Source organism: Hemiscyllium ocellatum, chromosome 15 (assembly GCF_020745735.1).
Source record: "Hemiscyllium ocellatum isolate sHemOce1 chromosome 15, sHemOce1.pat.X.cur, whole genome shotgun sequence".
Taxonomy (NCBI): Eukaryota; Metazoa; Chordata; class Chondrichthyes; order Orectolobiformes; family Hemiscylliidae; genus Hemiscyllium; species Hemiscyllium ocellatum.
This window is the reverse complement of record NC_083415.1, coordinates 24,633,988-24,655,867: the sequence shown is the minus strand read 5'-3', so window position 1 is coordinate 24,655,867 and position 21,880 is coordinate 24,633,988. Positions and strand designations below refer to the sequence as shown.

Below are 21,880 nucleotides of genomic sequence, written 5' to 3'. Positions count from 1 at the left end.
AACAGGCATTAAAATAACTCATTGATTTTTCAAAAATTATTTGAGGGTATTTTATTCTGCAATATTCTTCCCAAGGCAGGTGTTCTTTCAGCAAAGATTATGGATTCTAAAATGAATGCTCCAAGAAGATTTGACTAAAAAGTTAGCGTCTCATGCATTATAGATCATTAAAATATATTTTTGACTTTTCACATGATAAATATCTATAAATAGGTTATGCCTGCAGAGTGATAATGTTTCTTGAACTTCAGCTTATCTGGGAAGCTTTGGAATCTTTTTTCAAAGCTCTGCTTACAAACATTCAAAATCCATGTAGAATCTGAATGAAGTAAAGCCTCACAATTTTATCCAGCCTGGAAATGTACAACCCAATTTCACCTTTTTTTCCTTTAAAACATATCAAAAGAAACTTAAATAAGCTTTAAAAACAAGTTGAAAATGCTCTCAATTATACAAGGCAAAAGTGAGAACTGCAGATGCTGGAAACCAGAGTTTAGATTAGAGTGGTGCTGGAAAAGCACAGCAGGTCAGGCAGCATCTGAGGAGCAGGAAAATAGACGTTTTAGGCAAAAGCCCTTCATCAGGAATACAGCTCAATTATGGTCTTCATCCCCTCCCCCACTCACCTATTGTACTCTATGCCACTTTCTCCCCAACCCCACCCTCCTCTAGCTTATCTCTCCACCCTTCAGGCTCTCTGCCTTTATTCCTGATGAAGGGCTTTTGCCCGAAACTTCGACTTTACTGCTCTTTGGATGCTGCCTGAACGGCTGTGCTCTTCCAGCACCACTAATCCAGAATCTGGTTTCCAGCATCTTCAGTCCTTGTTTTTACCTATACAGCTCAATTATACAAATCAACCATGTGTATGAAAGAAATTGATTAAAACACTTCAGAAATTTATGCTTCACAGCACAGATACACTGCTAAATAAAATCTTCTATTCACTGAAAATGTGACAAAACCAGTGAAGAGTAATTTCAAAAGGAAGAACTGACATTTATATATCACCTTTCACAACTTTAATGAACCAAACACTTCAGAGACAATGAGTGCTTTTGAAGTATGGTCACTGGGACAGTGTTGGAAATATAACAGCCATTTTGTATACATCAAGGTTCCATGACAGCAATGAAATAACAGATAAAATAATTAGGTTTTCTGCTTAAAAGCTAAAATATTGGCAGGAGACCCTTGGACAACTCCCTTCCACTTTTTCAAAACAATGCCGTGGAATACTTTACATTTACCAAAAACAACACAGCAGGGGCTTTAGTGTAAATTTACACATGGCAATGCAGCATATGAAAGTTAGATTATATGCTCAGGTCTACTGAATAGAGTTTGAGCAATTTTAGCCAAAGTGAATAGAATCTCCTGCATGCTTGTCTGGAGAAGATGTCTCTGCCCAGTAATGATTTTGTTGAATCCACGTGTAAAAACCTAAAATAGTTTTTTTTATTAGAAGTTTTGATTAGAACAGTTTCCTCACCTCAATTGTATCCAAGATGAAGTAAATATCACATTAGAGGACCACAGTGGTTATTAAAATGTCCAGATCCACACTGCAAGCACAACCAAGTTATTCAAACACAGTTGGCTGGAGAGATAGGGAGGAGGACGAGGACGAGGACGAGGACGGAGAGGAGGAAGAGTCAGGGAGAAGCAATTATGAAAACCTTCTCCCAATCTAGTTTTCAACCAACACACATCCATGTACACTTCAGCCAGACATAGTGCATAGTGATCAGAGATGATAATCCCTTTTAGATTTCCTTTGCTATGGTGCAGGGGTGGAATCAAACCTCCCCAGGCTAGAACTGCTGAAAAAGGTATTTTCTATGTGGCCCCTCAATAGATCTGAACCTCAAAAGCTCTAAGAGTGAAAGGAAAACATATCTCCTCAGCAATACAAAAAGCAAAAAAAGTGTTCCACTTTTGTTTTACATCAACTTAACTAATATAGTAATTTGCAGCAATTACTCTGTCATTGATTAGAGAGCTTCAAGTGAACAGTTGGGAAACGAAGATGACTAGTTACCTGGTTTCTTACTGTTACTCACAACATTGAAGAATCAACTTACCATCCTGCACTGAAAAAGATAAGTGCATTTAGGTTTATTTTATCTAAATTTTGTTTAAAAAAAAGACACACGGTGGTCTGATTAAATTACCACAAGTCATCACAACTAGGTTTACATAATCAGTGTTTTACTCCAAAATGCATACTAAGTTTTTCTTTGAGAAAATAAATTTATTCATAAAGGAGACGTGTGTCAGTGATTAAAATCTGCAGGTGACATAATGCAGAGCATCACCTGTTGGGTACGATGTCCAGTATTAACATCTGATTTGAACACGGTTTCACTCATTTAACTATCAATGATTGGGATACTTAATTATCTAATTATATGTATGTACACGTGCGGAGCAAAACAAGTTTGAAATTACAACACCGTCAGGCCACCTAGGAAGCAGTTCTAATTCCATATGTTCAGATTCCTCATAAACTTTCAATATTATTTAGCTAAACAATTCTTTATGAAGAGAAACAGATGTCCAGTAGTATCACAATATTCCAGAAACATCACAGGACCCTCACTTACTACATTAGTATTCCAAATGTAACCATTTTCAGTCCTGTATTTCCTACACTGTAGTAATAATCATTCTTTTAAAACCCTTCTTTAAAACCCTTCCCTGGCCGAGAAGAATTTGGTTCATTGACGTGGTGAAAGGCACTAAAATAGTATTGTTCTTTGAGACTACTTGTCACACTCCTGTAAATAAAGAAGCCATTGAGTGAAGAGAGATTTTGACTCTTTGTGAAGATGTACCTTTACTGTGAAGCAGACTTCTGAACAGTTGTAACCAGCCAAGACACTGTGCTAAGTACTGCTGTCAGGATTGCCTAGAACTACACAAGTTATGGGGGGGGGTGGGGTGATGAATTTTTTTTTAAATCAGATCAATTACACCTTTGCCATGAAGAAATGGGTGTCCTATGGAATGCGCATGTAAATTTATATTGGTTGTGGAGATCTTCTCAGCTTTTGTACTTCATTTCAATGGCAACACTTTGTAGCTATGTCAGATTCCATTCACAGGTTTTATAAAATACAGACAGATATGCATACATTTCCTATATTTCCTTCTGTTTGGATAACTCTGGTCTATAACAAACAAAAGGAATTATGGAGACTATAGCATGGTCAATGTTCAGAGACTAACTGATAATGAAACACAGGATCTCAAAGTGTTTGGGGAGAATGACACTTACATCCTGGTGTGTGCCACTAAGATGAAATTAGTGTAGATTTGAAATGAAAAGACACTGAAGATTTGAAGTAGAAACAAAGTTCTGGAGAAACTCAGGAGAGCTGACAGCATCTATAGAGAGAGAAAGAATGTCAATATATAGAGTCCAATAGGACTCTTCTTTGAAGACACTGAACTCTCAAGTGGTAACTTGTTTTTCTCTCTCCATGGCTGCTGCCAGGACTGCTGAGGTTTTTCAGGTTTAAGGCAACAGAGGTATTTATTCACACATTGCAAATTTTTTGTTTGACTTATAAAGAACTTCACAGGAAAAATTAATTCCTTCTTTGTACACACAATAGATTCATTCACTGTCACATGTATTGAGATACAGTGGAAGAAAGTGTTGTTTTGCGTGCTATGCAGGCAGATCACACCATACAATGTCCTTCATGGTAGCAGAACAGTGCAGAATAGTGTTACAGGTGCAAAGAATGCGTAGACAGCACGAGAGCAGAATGGGAGAGATCAAAATTAATATTTGAAAGGCTCGTTCAAAACATCTGACAACAAAGGGGAGGAAGCTATTCTTGAATCTATTTATACATGCTTTCAAACGTTTATATCTTCTGCTCATTGGAAGAGGGTGAGAGTATATCCATGGTGAGAGGGGTCTTTGATAACATTGGTTGCTTTCTCAAGGCAGCAGGAAGTATAGTTGAAGTCAATGAATGGAAGGCTGATCTGCTTGATGGACTGGACTGAGTTCACTACACTGTAGTTTCTTGCGGGTCTTGGGAATGGCAATTGCCATCTCACACAGTGATGCACAGATAGGATGCTTTCTACGGTGTTCATATAAACACTGGAAAGAGTTCTTGTGGACCTGCCAAATTTCCTTTGCTTTCTGGAGGAGAAGAGAAATGGTGGTGTGTTTTCTTGACCATTGCATCGACAAGCGGAGGGACAAACTGTTCACTTTCTGGAACCTGACACTCTCGGCCATCTCCACTGCAACTCCATTGATGCAGACAGGGGCATGCCCTCCACTTTGCTTCCTGAAGCCAAATGACCAGCTCCTTCATTTTGCTGATGTTGGATAGATTGAGTGCTTCGTGGTATGGTCTAAAGGCACCAATCTCTTTCCTGTACTGACTCGGTGTTTGAGATCCTACCTACAATCGTGGTGTCATCAGCAAACTTGTTATTGGAATTGGGGTGGAATTTCACCACACAATCATGGAACACAGAGTATAGTAGGTGGCTGAGCATGCAGCCTTGTGGGACACCAGTGTTGAGGGTCATGGTGGAGGTGAAGTTGCTGCCTATTCTTATTGACTGCACTCTATGGGTCACCAAGTTGAGGATCCAGTTTCAGAGAGGGAAGCCGAGACCCAGGTTCAGAGTTTAGAGATTGGTTTGTTTGGAATTGCAGTGTTGAATGCAGAACTGTAGTCAATAAATAGGAGTCTAATGTAGATATCCTTGTTATACAGATGTTCCAGGCTTGAGTGTAGGGCCAGGTAAATGATACCGGCTATGGATCTGTTGCTACATGAATTCCAAAAGAATCAAGGCAATTTGTAGGCTGGAGTTGACAGGAGTCTCATGTAACCTCTTAAAACACTACATAATTACAGACTTTATAGCTACTGGGTGGTAGTCATTGAGATGTACAGTCTGTATGATTGTTATGCTATATAATGTCCAGCTATAAAAATGATACATTTTTAAAAGAAATGAATGGGAAAATAGCATTCTTTGGATTAGAAATCCAACTCATTTAATTTTATAATGAGGTCAGAGGGTGCAAATTTAAGCAGAAGCAAATGGATTTTATATGCATTTTGGGAATTTTTTGCAAGGCAGTCATCAGGTAGAAAACATAGTATGTATTTACGTAGAGTTGTATTATTAAAGAAAAAGGCTTGGTAACAAACTGAATAGCCCAGAGACCAGGATAATAAACTATCTATGCAATAGATATGCTTGCCTGTCAATGCCAGCTGGAGTGGGCAAGCTTTTTAATTAAAAATGCATACCTTAAGAGAACCTCAGACCACACTACAACAGATACCATAATAGCATAACTATCCAACTCCACTTTGTTATTGTTTATGAATTTGCTTTTAAGACTGAGAAATACCGTGTAGCTATCATTCTCCTGCTTCTTTACAACATTGGACTACACTGAAGTATTTCATTGGCTTTAAACTGTTTCGGGATGTGCCAAAGCTATGAAGAAGGTGCACCTTCTTGCTTGTTTCATGTGCTAGAGATTAGTCTTAGTTTTGAGAGAGACAATATATTGTTGGTATATTTTAATAAGTTTGCTTATTTACATCTTTGCTGCTCAGAGAGCACAAAGGGACAGCTTTTGAAGAATTTATCATGCAGAGCCAAATACTGTTACACAAAAACTCTGCAAAGGGCTCAGTGACCTTGTCCAACATGTTAAAGATGATTCTAAAATTTTACCTTGCTCTGTGCAAAGTTGAGGCAGCAACACCACTTGATCTCAGCACCTTTACTTGAGATCTAGCTGCAGAGATAGAGACAGAGAGACAGGAAGAGATTGCTAAGCAATAACTCTAACTCAAATCGTCCAGATATCACTTCAAAAATAAAATAAATCACTTGCCTCGTGCAATATTGCATCAATGCTTATGGTCTTGACTTACAAAAATGAAGTATTGGAAGATTCATGGAACTGAAAATGCCCTCAAGGTATGGGAAGGAAGATTCGAAGAGAGAAAAAAATACCCAGAAAGAAGGACATTTTTTAAAAAAAACTTCCCTACTATAAAAGAATGGATGTTACACAGATGTACGATGAGTGCAAAAGCCACAGTTCACAGAATACAGTCAAATGTGCTCAACAAATTGCCCAATTATACTTCAATGAGAAGCCTGCCAATCAGACAAGAGATATATTTCAGCCATTGCAATAATAGAATTACCTCCCTGCTCCCCTCCTTCACCCCCCCCCAATCCCCGACAAAAAGTTCACCCAGTCTATCAGAGAACAATATCATAAGAGCAGTCGGAACATCACCATATACTCCACACAGACACCAAAAGTTAACAAAATCAAATCCTTTTCCTTTTAGCCTCCTGTAATAAGTTATTCAGGCTTCACAGTTCTTCAATGTGTACACTTCACAGACAGACAACCCAAAGGAAACAAGGCAAACATGGTAAACCAGTTAAGAGGCTGAGAAGAAACAGTTGTCTTTGTCTCATTAGTGAAGCTCTGTGAACTTCCTACACAGATCATAATCAGTATTCCTACCCACACTGGAGGCTGTTGGCCTGGTCCTCACTGGCTTCAATTTCTCAGATAAAAAGTCAAATAAATGAAAGCAATTTATTGATTTGGAAACTGTTAAGCAGAACATTTAGACAGACATGTAAATGGTCTTGTACAGTATGCATCAAATCAGTACACAGAACAGCAGCAAGTTTCACAATGGAAACTAACCTACCATAAAAAAAGGGCTCAAGTTTTTAATATAATTAAAATCTAGAGTTTGTGAATAGTGGCCTTCTCCTCAAAAGAGTCTGCACTAGGAAGCCAGATAAAAAGATAAAAAGTCATATAGTTGTTGAAAAGTTTAACAACTTCCCCAAACTCCTTGCATTACTCCAAGCCTGAAATACACCAAGTTCAAGTCCAAATATTACCGCAGGATCCTAAAACTGAAACATTTTTATATGGTGCTAGATAACCAAGTCTCAGCAACACTGCAGTTAGGTATACATACATTTCATTAACCAAGTACCAGTACGATTTCAATAAAATCACAATGAATGATTTTTTTTTAAATTTACAAGACAACCATTAAAAATAGCCAAATTAGATTGAAGTGAGCTAGATTCAAAGAATGCTTCTTGTTGTTGTAAAGCAGTTTTTCTTTTTATGGATTAGAGTAGCAGACACTACACTGACTAGGTGTTTCATGCTCCACTTCACAGAGAGGTCAAACACCCTCTAATAATACAGGTTGGTTTCAGAAACTTAAGGACATGCCTAGCTTTAGACAATTAAGCAACAGTGAAGCTCTCCAACAATAAATAAAAGGTCGTACAATTTTAACTATTAAAACCGAGAACAAATTAGCCCAGGCCACGGTGTGAAAAGCTATACTCAGATGTATTAAAAAGGGAAAAAAAAGTTCTCTTCAAACTTCACTTGATTGTTTTTTTCATTATTCTTTTATCTGGATTCTAGAATTTCAAGAATGTAATCTCCAAGCATCCTGTAATCCAATAAATGTTGGGAATGCACCAAGCTCAGCAGGGAATTGAGACTCAACTGTTGCCAAATGGTATTAAGACAAAAAGAAAGCATTAAGTGATTCCAACAGGGCAATGCAAAGATAAGGGTTGCATTCTACTTCAACTCACAGAACAATTAACGAGATGTTCAAATTAACAGTTTTAATACCCTTTCAACAGCATAAACCTTCATCTAAAACACAAACAAAATACCCTGAAGAAAGGAAATAAAGATAAAAAGGAATACTTTAAATGTGTGTACATGTATCAGATTTCACAAACTTTCAAATGAACAAGTTAGATAATTTTTAAAATGTTAGGACATTGGCAGTATTTCTTTAAGTGATGTAAGCATAATATTAACATTCAATAATATACAATAGCCCTTCTAGAATGGATTGAAAAATTGTCAAATTCAGTTAGGGCTGAAGCAAACCTTTATGCCAAGTACAGTATTAGGATCATATCTAAATCCCTGACAAGGGAATAGGTCATATTTTAAATGGTGAAACTAGCATCATTTTCCTCCTATTGAACAAGTTTATTTTCCAACAACTTAGCCCCAAATATTTCCATTTACAACCTAAATTTTACACAAGAATACCTGACCTAGTATAAGCACGTGACCTTAATCTCCTGGCTAAAATGCAAACATATAATTCAATCTCCCTTCATCTAGCCAGACTGTGCAACAGTTTCTTCCCACAAACCATCAGGCTCCTTAACAGTCTGCTCGGACTCTTTCCCATCTGGAATTCTTTATATGACTTCAAATTGCAGCTAGAAAAATGTCTATTATTTATTATTCTTCTATTACACTAACTTGTGTGTTTTGCAATTCTTATGCACTTTATGCTGTGTACGATTGTGTAGTTTGTACTGTGCATGTAGCACCCTCAGTCCTGGAGGGACACTGGTCTCTCTTTCTTTTACTGTATCAGTTGTATATCGCAAAAATGACAAGTAAAAGCTCCTGTACTTGGTAAACTGACCTTTTCTTCAAAAGCAATAAAGGTAAAAATGTTAAAGACTTTAAATAACAATTAGTGCAAGAAGCAACTCAAGTGAAACATTTCAGTTAAATGAAGGAAAGTTCAATGTCTAATCACCACTTTGGGCATATACACCCAAGAAATGCTCTCTAATGCTTACATTCCAAACACACTACAACTTTTTGTTTATGTCTAAAATCCTCCCATTATATACAGTAGGAAAGAAACTGCCCTTGCCAGAGTCAAAGCAAGTAGAATTTAAGTGGGGCAATATAAAAGTTACACACTACGCAAACAAATACAAAAAAGATGGCAATTGTTAAAAATTACGTCAACTTTTGTGTAAAATCATAAAGGTTAAAAATGGTGGAATTACATTGATACACAGCATGTCCGATCCCTGTAAACAGAACAGATTGGACCACCTGCTGGGGGCAGAATGCTGAAATCTTTCGAGATAAACATCTGGTTTCTTGGTGTGCTGCTTACACAGTAACTGCAACTAGAAGGATTAACACAGGAGGGCACCCAAGTCAAGCAAATTGTGCTAAATGTTCACAGGTAAAAAAGAGGTACTGACACAGACACAAAATTCAAAATTTTAAAAATGGCTTAATTTCCAGTTTTGGACAACATTCAAATTTCTGAGACTTGGTTAGAGCTATTTAACAAATCACTGGCCTTTCATCCATGGCACAAAACCCAGCCTTGATTGATCAGGTGGAAGTATCGTTTATTAAAAAGGTGGTGATGTGAAGCAAACTTTGACAAGTTCCAGTTTGGTTCCTAGTAGTGTGAACATAAACTACAGTACAGACTCGCTCAAACTGACAATCTTAACTCAACAGGTTATAGCATGACTGGTGCGGAAATAAGTTCTACCCACACAAACAAATAAAAATTGCTGGAGAAATTACACAGGTCTGGCAGCATTTGAGGGAAGTCAGGGAGAAAGCGAGGATTGCAGATCAGAGTCAAATAAGCTCATCAGGAACTTATCCTCGAAAAATCAACTCTCCTGCTTCTCAGATGCTGCCTGACCGGGTGTGCTTTTCTAGCGCCACACTTTTTGACTCTGAGGGAAGACAGAGCTGAAAATGTGTTGCTGGTCAAAGCACAGCAGGTCAGGCAGCATCCAAGGAACAGGAAATTTGACATTTTGGGCCAGAGCCCTTCTGGCCCGAAATGTCGAATTTGCTGTTCCTTGGATGCTGCCTGACCTGCTGTGCTTTGACCAGCAACACATTTTCAGCTCTGATCTCCAGCATCTGCAGACCTCACTTTTTACTCTGAGGGAAGACAGCAGAGTTAACATTGACTTCTGATGAAGCATCACAGAACTCAGGACCAGCTCTTACATGATGATATCTCATCAAGAGCAAGGACATCTGTATCTAACTTGGGTGCACCCTATGCCGACACCAAGTGCCTTAAATGGCAAATCTTCTCCCACAACATTCTTCATTCTGATAAACTCGAATTTTAATAGTTTGGGAGAGATCAAGAAAAGGAGAAATTGGGAAATCATGCCTATGAGAAACCATTGACGTTTAGAAGTCAAGTTGCTTGTAGATAAAGGCGTACATATCCTGTTGGTGTATGTGCTATTATAAAGACTCACTATATAATGGATAATACATAAAAGCTGTCACTTGGATATTTTACCACCCACCTGAGATAAAATTGTAGATATCACTTTCATTGCGTTGAATTGGGTGGACTGGCTAGCAACTTAGAATAGATGCAATGAAGTAACAAGTGAGAAAAAAAAGAAAAAAAACTTTGAAGACCAAATAACTATTCCACTTCACACACAGCATTCCTACATCAACAGGCAATGAAGCACTGTCCTCTACCATATCCCATAACATTAAAACTTCCCATGGCTAATCCAACTCGCCTATACATTCTTGAACACTACAGACAACTTCAATACAGCCAATCAATTTAACCTCCCACATCTTTGGTCTGTCGGAGGAAAGAGACCCACATGGACACGGAGAAGGTTTGTGTGGAATTTGCATAGTTGCCTGAGACTGGCATTGAATCATAATCCCTGGCACTGTGAGGCAGCAGTGCTAACCACTGAGCCATCATGCCATCCAAAAGTCAAATATGATTCTTGGGCTCAAGGTGTGTCAAGTTTGCCTTTTTTAATATTATGGTTACAAGTACAAATATATGCCACAAGTGATGCAAACAATTCAACAATTTGCATTTATATTGTTCCTTTAAAACACGAAGATCTCAGAGCACATCATAGCAGTGTTATCAAACAGCAATCAACACCAAACCAAGCCATATAAGGAGAAAGCAAGACAGGTAACACCTAAAGTAAATAATTAGTTTGGTTTTAAAAACAGCATCTTAAAAATGAGAGATTTAGAGAGGGAATTTCAGACAGAAAAGAGTCAAAAGGCAGAAAACTTGGCATGGATGACACCGTGGCTCAGTGGTCAGCATTGCTGCCTCACAGCACCAGGGACCTGGGTTCAATCCCAGCTTCGGGCGACTGTCAGTGCAGAGTTTGTATATTCTCCCTGTGTTGGTGTGGCTCTCTCTGGGTGGTCTGGTTTTTTCCCCACAATGCAAAGATGTGCAAGTTAGGTGAATTGGCCAAGCTAAATTGCTCGCAGTGTTCCAGTATGCCTGGAGTAATGGGGAATGGGTTTGGGTGGAATACTCTTTGCAGGAAGAGTGTGGGCTTATTGGGCCGAAGGGCCTGTTTCAGTACTGTAGGAATTCTAATAGTAATATTGATTAAAAACTGGTTATATAAGGCCAGAACCATGAGAATACAATTGTTGGCTGCGTGGTGGTGGTATATTGTCTATAACATTTGCAAGACAGATGAAGATTAACACCATTTAGGCATTTGACAGTATGAATAATCACTGAAAAACTTCGAGAGAGAGTTAGGATACAAATTTTGGGTAAGCTCAAGTTTATGGAGGGTAAGATGTTCAAGTTTCACAACACATAGGTTATAGTGATTTCTTCCTCAATTGGCAAAGAGCAGGTAAGCATTGACTTTAGTTGCAGCGTGGTTTCACAACTGCTTTCAGCAGTTCACTCAACTTACTATTCTTTTTGCATTTGTACCAAAAGGACAGTTAAGGGTAAAGACGCAACTAGATGAGCTGAACACAATACTGTAAAGTCCAAGCAGGTTTCACCCATATTTCCAGCAGAACCAGTGAATGGTGATAGTATTAAAACGTTCTTCCACATTAGACTTAGATCCAAATGTACTACTCTTCTTGATGAGAGCACCATTAAACCTTCTGAAGTGTATGGTGCTGTTTATGAAATACATCAGGCTGGTGCTTCATTCCTGATGAAGGGCTTTTGCCCGAAACGTCGATTTCGCCGCTTGTTGGATGCTGCCTGAACTGCTGTGCTCTTCCAGCACCACTGATCCAGAATATGAAATACATCATGCTGTTGAAGCTACTTGTACACTGTCAGCTAGTTCTGCTCACACTTGAGGCATGGGACTCACACAGTCAACAACAAACAAAGTAAATTTACCAAGTTGCTAAGAGTGGCAGCAGCAAAACAGCTTTCTCCAGCAACCAACTTAAGCAAACCCAACAAGTTTAGAGGGGTTTTTTTTCAAACTGTTATACAAGTATAGTGCTTAACTGAATGTAAAACAGCTTAAATGATTTATGAAATAACCTACTGAAGGAATTATCAGAATATTTGTACAACAGAGCTTACAAAATCATATATTTAGTATCACCAGGATTCCTAAACAATAGCTAATACATTGTGTTAAAAGTTACATAGTCAAAAGACATTTATGGTATTCTGAATTAATGATGCAAGAAAGTACCTTTTCCATGCAGTATGCAAGACAACATGAAAATGTTTTCTTATTGATTCTAACCTTGTTTTTTATTTAAAAAAAACACAATTTAAAGCAGTTTGTATGCCTGATCAAAGAATTTTAAGTTTAAGCACCTTAAAAAATTATTTGCATAAGTAAATTTTTAATATTGATGTAAGACTATAGTGTAGCTTAGAAAATTAATTAGTTCTTAAAAGCTGATGAGAGCACAACTACTGACATTTTCTCAAGAAAGCTGTGACTCAAGATAGCTGCTAAATAACTTAAAGATCTAGAAAAAGGAGGCTGGCAAAAGAAAATGTTAAACAATGAAATTTTCAAAATTTCCCCAAGGAAAAAAAAGGTATTAGACAGGAAATTTAACTCCAGAACTACAGAACTGTACATTCCTGGTGAGCACCTCCAATAGACTCAAGTTGGTAAACAGGCTATTCCAAGTCATGCTTAACACAACCATGGTGTTAACAGTAAACTAAACAACGCAAAACCCTGCTGCCAAGGTCAATTGCTTGGGAGCCCTAATTGTTAGCTTGACATCAACTTGCCACCCAGCAGGCCCAAGGAGGCAAAGGTTACATCAGCAGTTTCATGAAGACGTTGGTGCTCTTGTAGGAATCTGCTATACAGTATGACATTAAAAAAACACATGCATAAGACGATTTGCTGAATCTCTTTCTTCAACAAAAATAATCCATTAAGCTAACAAATACCAGCACTGGTTAGCTAATTCAAATCATCTGGCTTTTTATTAATCTACGATTCCAACAGATTTCAGAGTTTGGCAGAACTAAAAATTAAAATCCAAATTAAATAGATATTCTTTGAAAGAAAATCTCTCAAGATCCTCTTCTGGGAATTGTCATTGGTAACAATTTATAGGCTTGGCACAAACCAATTAGTTTTATAGACCATTTCAAAACTTTTTCACTGTTTCAGATCTGCATAGTGATTTTGTATTGGAAGAATTCACACAGGAAACAATTGAGTTTGGTTTGAGGAATTAGGGACAGTTTTATTCTACACATCTTAAATTAAACTAACGTGGATGAGCAAACAATCAAAACATCATGCAACTTCTGCCCTAACGCCATGTGGACTGAATAACATAATATTTTAAACTTAGTGGTGATATCTCTTTGCAGCTTTCAAAATATTTCTTCAAAAAACAAATATCAAAATTTAATAGTTTTCATGAAGCATTATCAGAAGAAATTTATGAAAAACATTAGTCAATTCACAGTATTTAAAACAGCAATGCTCAACATTTGATTTACTTAAAATCTCTAAGGTTGCAGACTGCAAAGATTTTTCGGCCAAACTGATGAACCATACATGAAGACAGGCAAATAAAAAATCATCCATCCTTAACAGGAATTGCAAGAACGACAATGTCTAGGATTAAAATTGAGAGAGTTAGGACGTGAATGGGAAGTGAAGGAAAACACACATCCGTTCTTGGAAGACATTTCCTGCCAGTTACAGACTGGAATGAAAGTTGACAAACTCAATACGAATCTTCCAACAATCAACCTAGATTGATTTGATTTTAATTATATTTTCCTAAGAAAAATTTTAAAAAGGTGACAATTTTCTCCTCGTTTCTTTCTCCATCCTAGAGGGAGGTCATGTAGCCAATCAATCTAATTATTATAAAGGTTGATAAAACACTAAAGCTGCCTTTTTTGTTTTGTAAACAATTGTTTAGAGTCAAGACAAAACAATCCTAAACTCCAGATAAAAACACACAGCTTTTAGTTGATTAGTGCCACTGAAAGTCCCACAACCCCATAATCTTTTAGAGAAAAAAACATTTAAGTTTCACATTTCCAAGCATCTCTTTATTGCACCACAGCTGGCTGGATACAAAAGAATGAAAGGCTGAACGAGAAGCAAAGTCTACAATTACTGTGCATTTACTAAAAAGTATTTCCCCCCCCCCACCCCCCCCAGTTAAATCAACTCTTTACAGCCATTTGTACTGTAGATTGTGGAAGGAAAATGACTTAAAGTAATCTGTGCTTTTCATATTTCCTGATAAGGTAAACTAGCTGATGGGGAAAATATTATCATTTTTTAAATTTTTAGGTTCCTGGGAAAGCTGTGATTATCACCAATACTAAAATTAATTTGGATCTACTAGAGCTTCCCAACAACCCTTCTCATTTCAGATTTGGAAAGCTATTTATCTTATATATATTACTTTTAGTTTAAAGACGTTGAATACTTTAAAGCAGAATTTTCTTTACCCCAACTTGAATATAGTTTTTGTTCTAAAAATCAAAATCCCTTCATATAGAAGCTAACACTGCCCATTTTAAAATATGCCTGTTTGCTCTAGTGGTTAGCAAAGTCCAACTTCAGGAGACTGTGTGGAGTTTCACATTCTCCCTATGCCTGCATAGATTGCCTCCAACAATCCAAAGATGTGCAGGCCAGGTGAATTGGGCATGCTAAATTGCCCATAGCACTCAGGGACAGGTGCAAAAATCAGGGGTAAATGTGGAGTAGGGAGAGAATGGGTCTGGATGGGTTACTCTTCGGAAGGTAATTGTGGACTTGTTGGGCCAGTTTCCATACTGTAGGGATTCTAAGTAAATTATGTCATACTAAGTAATGATAACAGTTGTCGAATTCTACTCATTGTCACCTTTTTTGGTCACTCTGGTGCAGTTAATTTCCCTTCAGGTGAGGGAAGGGATACATTGCAAACAGCATTGTTTTCTGGGGTGGGACTTCAAAATGTTGCTCTATACACATCACTTGCATAATCCTGAGAAGTCATCAAATATATACAAGGAAATCAGCAGTTTAAAAAAAATACCACAATGACCCCTGAAAATTCAAAGTTTCAATGAAAAGGACAACAGGCAGACTTTTGTTAATTCCCTCCCCAAAGAAAAAAAGCAAAATAATTCACTACATATTTAAAATGAAGCAAGGAAAATCAAACTGACAAAACTGGAGTCAAGTATTTATATAGTCTATAGACAGGGATAACCCACTACATATCCAAACAGAAATCAGTTAAAAACGTGATAAAATTTTAATGGATTGAGCAACTAGGGAATCGATATTTATTTATACTGGGTGAAAAGGAATCTTATTTTCTAGAAATAAGAAGAACGAATATTCTCCAACTTTAAACCTAAAGATATATATGCCAGCACAAACTGGGTATAAAAATGAATTTTTGACTAAAACATAACCAGTATGCAAATCATCTTCCCCTTGTGTGGTGTTCAACATATTAGCCTCAGCAATATTAAAATTAAGATCCCTGCACAAGACAATAACATATTTGAATCATTTCCACTTGTATCTTTGTTCTGAGAAGGACAATGGATAGTAACAAGTAATTCACAAAGACTCCGGGGCATTTGAGTTTCTATTCATTTGGTGGTAATCACAGTAATGATATTACAGTTCTTCTTGTGTACAGAATTGTGTGAAATTGCACTGTTTGGTCTTGAGGTAGCTGGATAAAGCACAATTTTCAGGTTAACAATAAAACAGCAATTATCACTGTACAGTCTTGGATAATTCACTGATCCAAACAATGGTATCTGGTGCCTTAAAACATCCTCTTAGTCAAGAAGGAAAATTAAATCCCAAACTCACTTTGCAGCAATGAAATATCATTATGGTATAGTTACTGCTGCAATGTAAAAGTTAAATTTTGTAAATTGTCCAAATTTACCAGCACTAAATCAATAAGAAATGTGTTGAAGTAATATAGACTAGAATACTCATTATGAACAGATATGGAATGATCCAAAAACAATTTGCATAAAATATTGTAACGTCACTCCAGATGTTTCATCCCCTTCCCCCATTGTGAAGAGTAAGGCGACCTTGGACATGCCAGCTTTGAGATTTCCCAATTAAAAATGTTATGCACTAAGACTGGGATGCAGGTAGATTTTTCTCAAAAATCTTCTTTACACAGCTACATTCATCTCAATTTCCCTTTTTGAGAGAAAAAAAAAGGGGAATCAATTGGTGGATGCCTCACCAAATCATGACTTTATTTGCGTGTAATGTTTTATTACTTTCAACCTATAACTGCACCAGACTATAGTGCATTTTGTCAACATCTTGTTATGGACTTTTAACATTATATGTAAATTTACCAAATCAGACTAGTTCAAATTGATGCTCAGACAACTGACATCAAAATTTCCTTCAAAGTAGCAAGTGGAATGAACTGAATGGTCATTCAAAATGTCATCAAGAGTGATGCTGAAATGCTCAACAATTTTAAAACAACCCCTCCACCCACAGCTCTACAAAACTCTAGTTTAAACACAGGGACAGATTGCTTTACAGATACAGTGCACTATCTTGTCTGACACTGCAATACATCTTTGTACTGAGATTCACAACAGGTAGGTTATTTAGTTTTTAAGTGTTCGGTTATTTTGCATTGGCTATATAAAAAATGCAAATGGTAATCGGCATGTAAAGTGGAAGCAAAGTAAGCAGCATAATACTGTCAAAAGGAAAACATTGGTGCCTAATTTGCAAGTTTCTGGGCTTATCAATTTCTATTTGTTCAAATTACTAAAGTGACAGCAGTGTCAGCTGCACGGTAAACATGACAGCTTTCATTATAACAGAGTTGCAGTAGTATCAATACAAGTCAGGGAGAAAGAAACTACTTGAACCAAAACATTCTAAAATAAGATTTCATTTTATTTTCACCCCCCTCCAAGTTTAAAGTCAAACTAGGCATTCATAAAACTGCTTGAAGACATAAACTAATTATCAAATTCACACTGCAAATTGAAGGATGCATGGTGAGGGGACTGGTAAATAGAAGAAAGCCAAAGGATCTCTACTTTAACCAGAGACCCTACACTACAAGGGTCTCTCTATACTCCTCTTCAACTTATCTCCCTCTACCTTCAGCTACCCTGTACATTACTGCTGTCCAGGCCACATAGAAAGGGAAGGACACTTGCTTTTTAAAGCTGGCATGCAGATGAGCTCCTTTGTGCTAAAGGGATACCCAGGGGTTTCACAAGCTTTTGTGCCATGTGTTAGTACACATACAAGCACGACTATTCCATCCCCCACTTGCACTCAAGACATAAAGCACTGAAGTAGAAGTTACAGAATGATTCTTCAGAGCACATTAACATTCAAAATGGTTCTTTGAGGATTTGCCACTGCAAACAATGGGTGGGTCGCAGGACAGTTAAGCACTTGGACAATAACAAATGTCGGGGGGGAGGGGGCAGAGTTCTACCACCAGCATAATTGTTGAGCAAGTAACTCTGTTTAATTTAATTTTACAAGCAAATGACTAAAAGTGTGTTGGTGAGTCTGGCCATCCATGCTTCTTGCACACAACTGCAATTAACTGCAATACTAATGGGTTCCAGCTGTATTACATTAGGGGAGATATAAATAAAACCCCATTCCAGAGGAACACTGGGGTAAATGTAACAATGTTTTATAATTGATATAAATATAAACTTTAAAGTTGTTTTGAAAAAAAAACATATCAATACTCAATATTACCATAAGACACTTAAAATGTTAAACGTGAATAAAGATATTTTTAATGTGCAGATAAATACCAATCCAAAAACTACCACCACGTGCTCCAAATTAGATCTCCATCAATCATTCGTGATGCAACGCATTTTTAAAACAATCTGCAGTTACAATTTTGTAAAACCAATTTAAAGGAGATGTAATCAAGTTTGAATGTTATCAGTGATAAACGGCATACCGTTTTCAACCCAAGACCAGAGGTAGAAAACAATAAAGGCTGTGCGTGTGGCTTTTAAGGTCTTTGATATTGTAGTTCAGTTCGATCTCACGCCGATACACTCCAGAATTGATAATACGCTTGCAGCGGAGTACTGTATACTCTTAAAAATAAGGTTTTACTGACTCACGGATTAAAGTTTGCATAACCCATATAAATCCATATTGGCATCAGTAGATTGGAGGTATCCCAAGTCTCATTTCTTTTGCAGAGCTAACATCTAACCTGAATCCCACTTGCAAAACAACTGCAACTTCTGTGACATTTTTTTTAAAATAGAACAAATGCGTCCATTGAGTGGCTGTAGGAAGTCGGAAATCAAAGATGGCTGTAGGTCATGGCTCGGAGTCCAGGGTGATCGCGATCTCGCCCTATTCACAGCACACACACAAAAAAGCCCCTACTACCACCTTTCAAATTAAAAACAACCAACAGCTTTCTTTTCTTCAAGAAAGTGCGAGACAGAACCAAAGCAACACACTTTCCTCTTTAAAAGAAAAGTTGATCAAAACGTTATTTTTTAAAAATTGCACATAAAACAATATCGTGAACGTTTATTGCAAACAAATCTGAATAGTACAATCGCGAAACATGATAAGCCTTTTAACAAGTTGCAACATCAACTGGTAGCGAGCCGCATAGAGATATAAACGAAGCTTCGAATGATTACAAAATAAACGAGAGGCAGGTTAAAACAAAAACAGGAAAATGAAATATATGTAACATAATTGTGACAAGATAAGATAGGAGCTTCTTTGTGTTACATGTTGTAACTATTTATACCTACCTCGATCAATACGAGTGAGTCACGCTTAGCGTGCGCATCAGACCCGTCCCATAATTGAGTCAAACACCCCCTAAAAATGCTGGTTTTACAGTAAATCTGATCGCACCGATGGAGAATAAAAGTTTACTTGAATTGAAATGCAGGGCAACCAGGGTCTGCTCTTTGATTTTTTTTTCTGGGAGGGATTTGCAGTCGGTCAGCGGTCAGAGCCCGGGTCTTGCTCCCTGCGGCCACGGCAAGGACATGAGCACTGGTCAGTTTCCCACCCCCTCACCATCCCAATTTTTACATCTTGAAAAGAATTGAACAACTTTTTTTTTTAAAAAATCACCCTTCTATTTCATCCCAGGTTGTCCCTCAGTGATTAAACAGAGAAACTATTCCGATCTTTTTCAGATCTTCATAGCTGATAACCAGTTCAAAAAGATGGGACGATCCAAGACACGGAGCGGTCACGCACTCCAAGAGAGAGAGAGAGAGAGAAAACACATAACTATTTTCTTCATAAACTATTTATTTATCAAACAAACCATAAGTGATGGAACTAGAAGGTTTTCTCTAATATTCCAGAGAAATGCATCTTACCATTTCCAACTATGAGCTGCTCATCCGAGTTGATGTGCTGGGGTTTCGCCTGCTTGCGACGCGACATGGTAGATGCATCAGTAACAAATACAAAAAAAATTCAAACAAATTCTTGGAGTTGCCAAATTACTCCATTAAGTGGAGTGCGCATGTGTCATGGTAATTATGATTATCAATAATGCATTGCGATTTATCATAGGCTCCTGACAGCTGATTGGCTTGGAGCCAAGGCCTCTCAGATTATTCAAATAAAAGGGGGAGCCTGCGAACGCGCACGCGCTCCCGCGCTGGTGCACTCTGGGGACTGTAGTCCTGGCTGACAAAGCTGCCCACCTCTCCCTCCCTCCACTTCACCAGCTGTGTCCCAAACCATAGTCCCACCCCTTGCACTGTCAAACACCCCGTCGGTCTGATCAGTTCGAGTTCATGGCAAGATCTCTTTGAGGTCATCACTGACATTTTTTTTACAGTCCCAACTTTCCTTCTCAGCATAGTCTCAGAATGAAGGGGGGCACCAATTTACAGTCACAAGTCATACAACACCAAGTTATTGTCCAACAGGTTAATTTGAAATCACAAGCTTACTGAGCGTAGCCACTTCTGATATCATGACTACAACTTGGTGTCATGCAACTTCTGACTTTGTCCACCCCAGTCTAACACCAGCACCAACATCATGGCACCAATTAATACTGAAAAGAGAATGAATTTGGTTTCTGAGTATTTGGTTTCTCATCAGTGATGAAGAGGCCAACCTTCAAAAGCCTGTGGTTTCAAATAAACCTGTTGGACTACAACCTGGTATTATGTGACTTATGACTTTTCTTTTATTAGAATAGATTAGATTCCCTACAGTGTGGAAATAAACCCTTTGGCCCAACAAGTCCACACTGACCCTCCGAAGAGTAACCCACCTAGACCCATTCCCCTACATTTACCTCTAACTAATGCACCTAACGCTACAGGCAATTTAGCATGGCTAATTCACCTAACCTGCACATCTTTGGACTATGGGAGGAAACCGGCACTGGAGGAAACCCACGCAGACACAGGGAGAATGTGTAAACTCCACAAAGACAGTTGCCCAAGGTGGGAATTGAACCTGAGTCCCTGATGCTGTGAGGCAGCAGTGCTAACCACTGAACCACCTTTGTCCACCCTGTCCAACACCAGCACCTCCGCATCATGGCACCAATTTTAGATTGAAAATGGGGGGAGTTGGTTTCTGAGTCTTTGGAACTCCTTGCCACAGAGAGCTGCAGGGGCTGTGTCCTCGTGTATATTTAAGGTTTTTTTTAATCAGTAGGGGAATGAAGAGTTACAGAGAAAACACAGGAAAATGTACATGAGGAATATCAGATCAATAATGAATGGCAGAGCAGGTTCAAGGAGTGAAAGGGCCAACTCCTCTTTCTGTTGCTTATGATCTTTGTGACATTCAAGAGGGTTTTGGATGATCATTTGACAAAAATAATATGCACTGAATTAGGGAGAAAGCAGGAGATTGGTATTGCTGACATGCCAGTGTAGGCATGATGGGTTGAATGGTCTTCTTCAGTGCTATACCACTTGTATGATTCTACTTCATTATTTGTTTTACCCTTTACTATTGTTTTATTCAGCTATGATAGAAAATGTGCCATATTTGCAGATATAAAGGGTGGAATGACTTATACACTAAGAAATTTAAACCATATTATAAATGCTGTGAGACAATAAACCCAAGGTAATCCCATGTGAAACACAAAATTGAGTGTCAAAAAATAGTCTCATAGCTAAAGCGCAGCTCATATACTGTATACATTAAAGATGGTTGCTCAACAGGAGAGGGAAAGAAAAAAAGAAAATGTCGGAGCAAAGATATGATCAAAGAGAAGGACTTGAAAGTTTTGGATGCAAAGAGGAAGGGTGAGCTATATAGGGAGCAGATATCAAGGGGTCAGAGGCTAGAACAGTGGCCAACATTTTGGTGCAGAGATCTTGAAAAGCAATAAGGAGTTGGTTATCAGGGTACCAGAGAGCACGCACAAACATCTGGATGAAAAAGGCATGGTGGGGAAATGCAAAATTAGATTTTGAAAGAAGGAATGAAACTATGATTTCTGAGATTGGAAAGGGAATTGAGATGGGAGGAGACTTTGAGTGAGAGAATGCATGACTGTATTACTGGAAGCATCACAATTGTAAACTTTATCCTGTTTCTTTAGGAGATGCAAACATTTTTAAAATATGAGTTGTTTCAAGTTAAGATATTGCAAACTAATGTAAGTAAAAAAAGGAATGATTGACTAGTGATTTAATCCGCTGTGGAATATTTTGGATCTTCTGAAGTTATAGGGTCCAGAAGATTG

At 37.9% G+C, this 21,880-nt stretch overlaps 1 protein-coding gene across 1 annotated transcript in view; it reads right to left on the bottom strand.

Moving 5' to 3' along the window:
- sall4 (spalt-like transcription factor 4) overlaps window positions 1–19,604 on the bottom strand; it is a 44,432-nt gene extending 24,828 nt beyond the window's left edge. Inside the window, exon 1 of the mRNA XM_060836000.1 lies at window positions 19,530–19,604. Coding sequence (XP_060691983.1) covers window positions 19,530–19,596 — 67 coding nt within the window. The 5' untranslated portion in view covers window positions 19,597–19,604. The remainder of the gene's footprint in view (window positions 1–19,529) is intronic.
- Window positions 19,605–21,880: the final 2,276 nt, after the last annotated feature.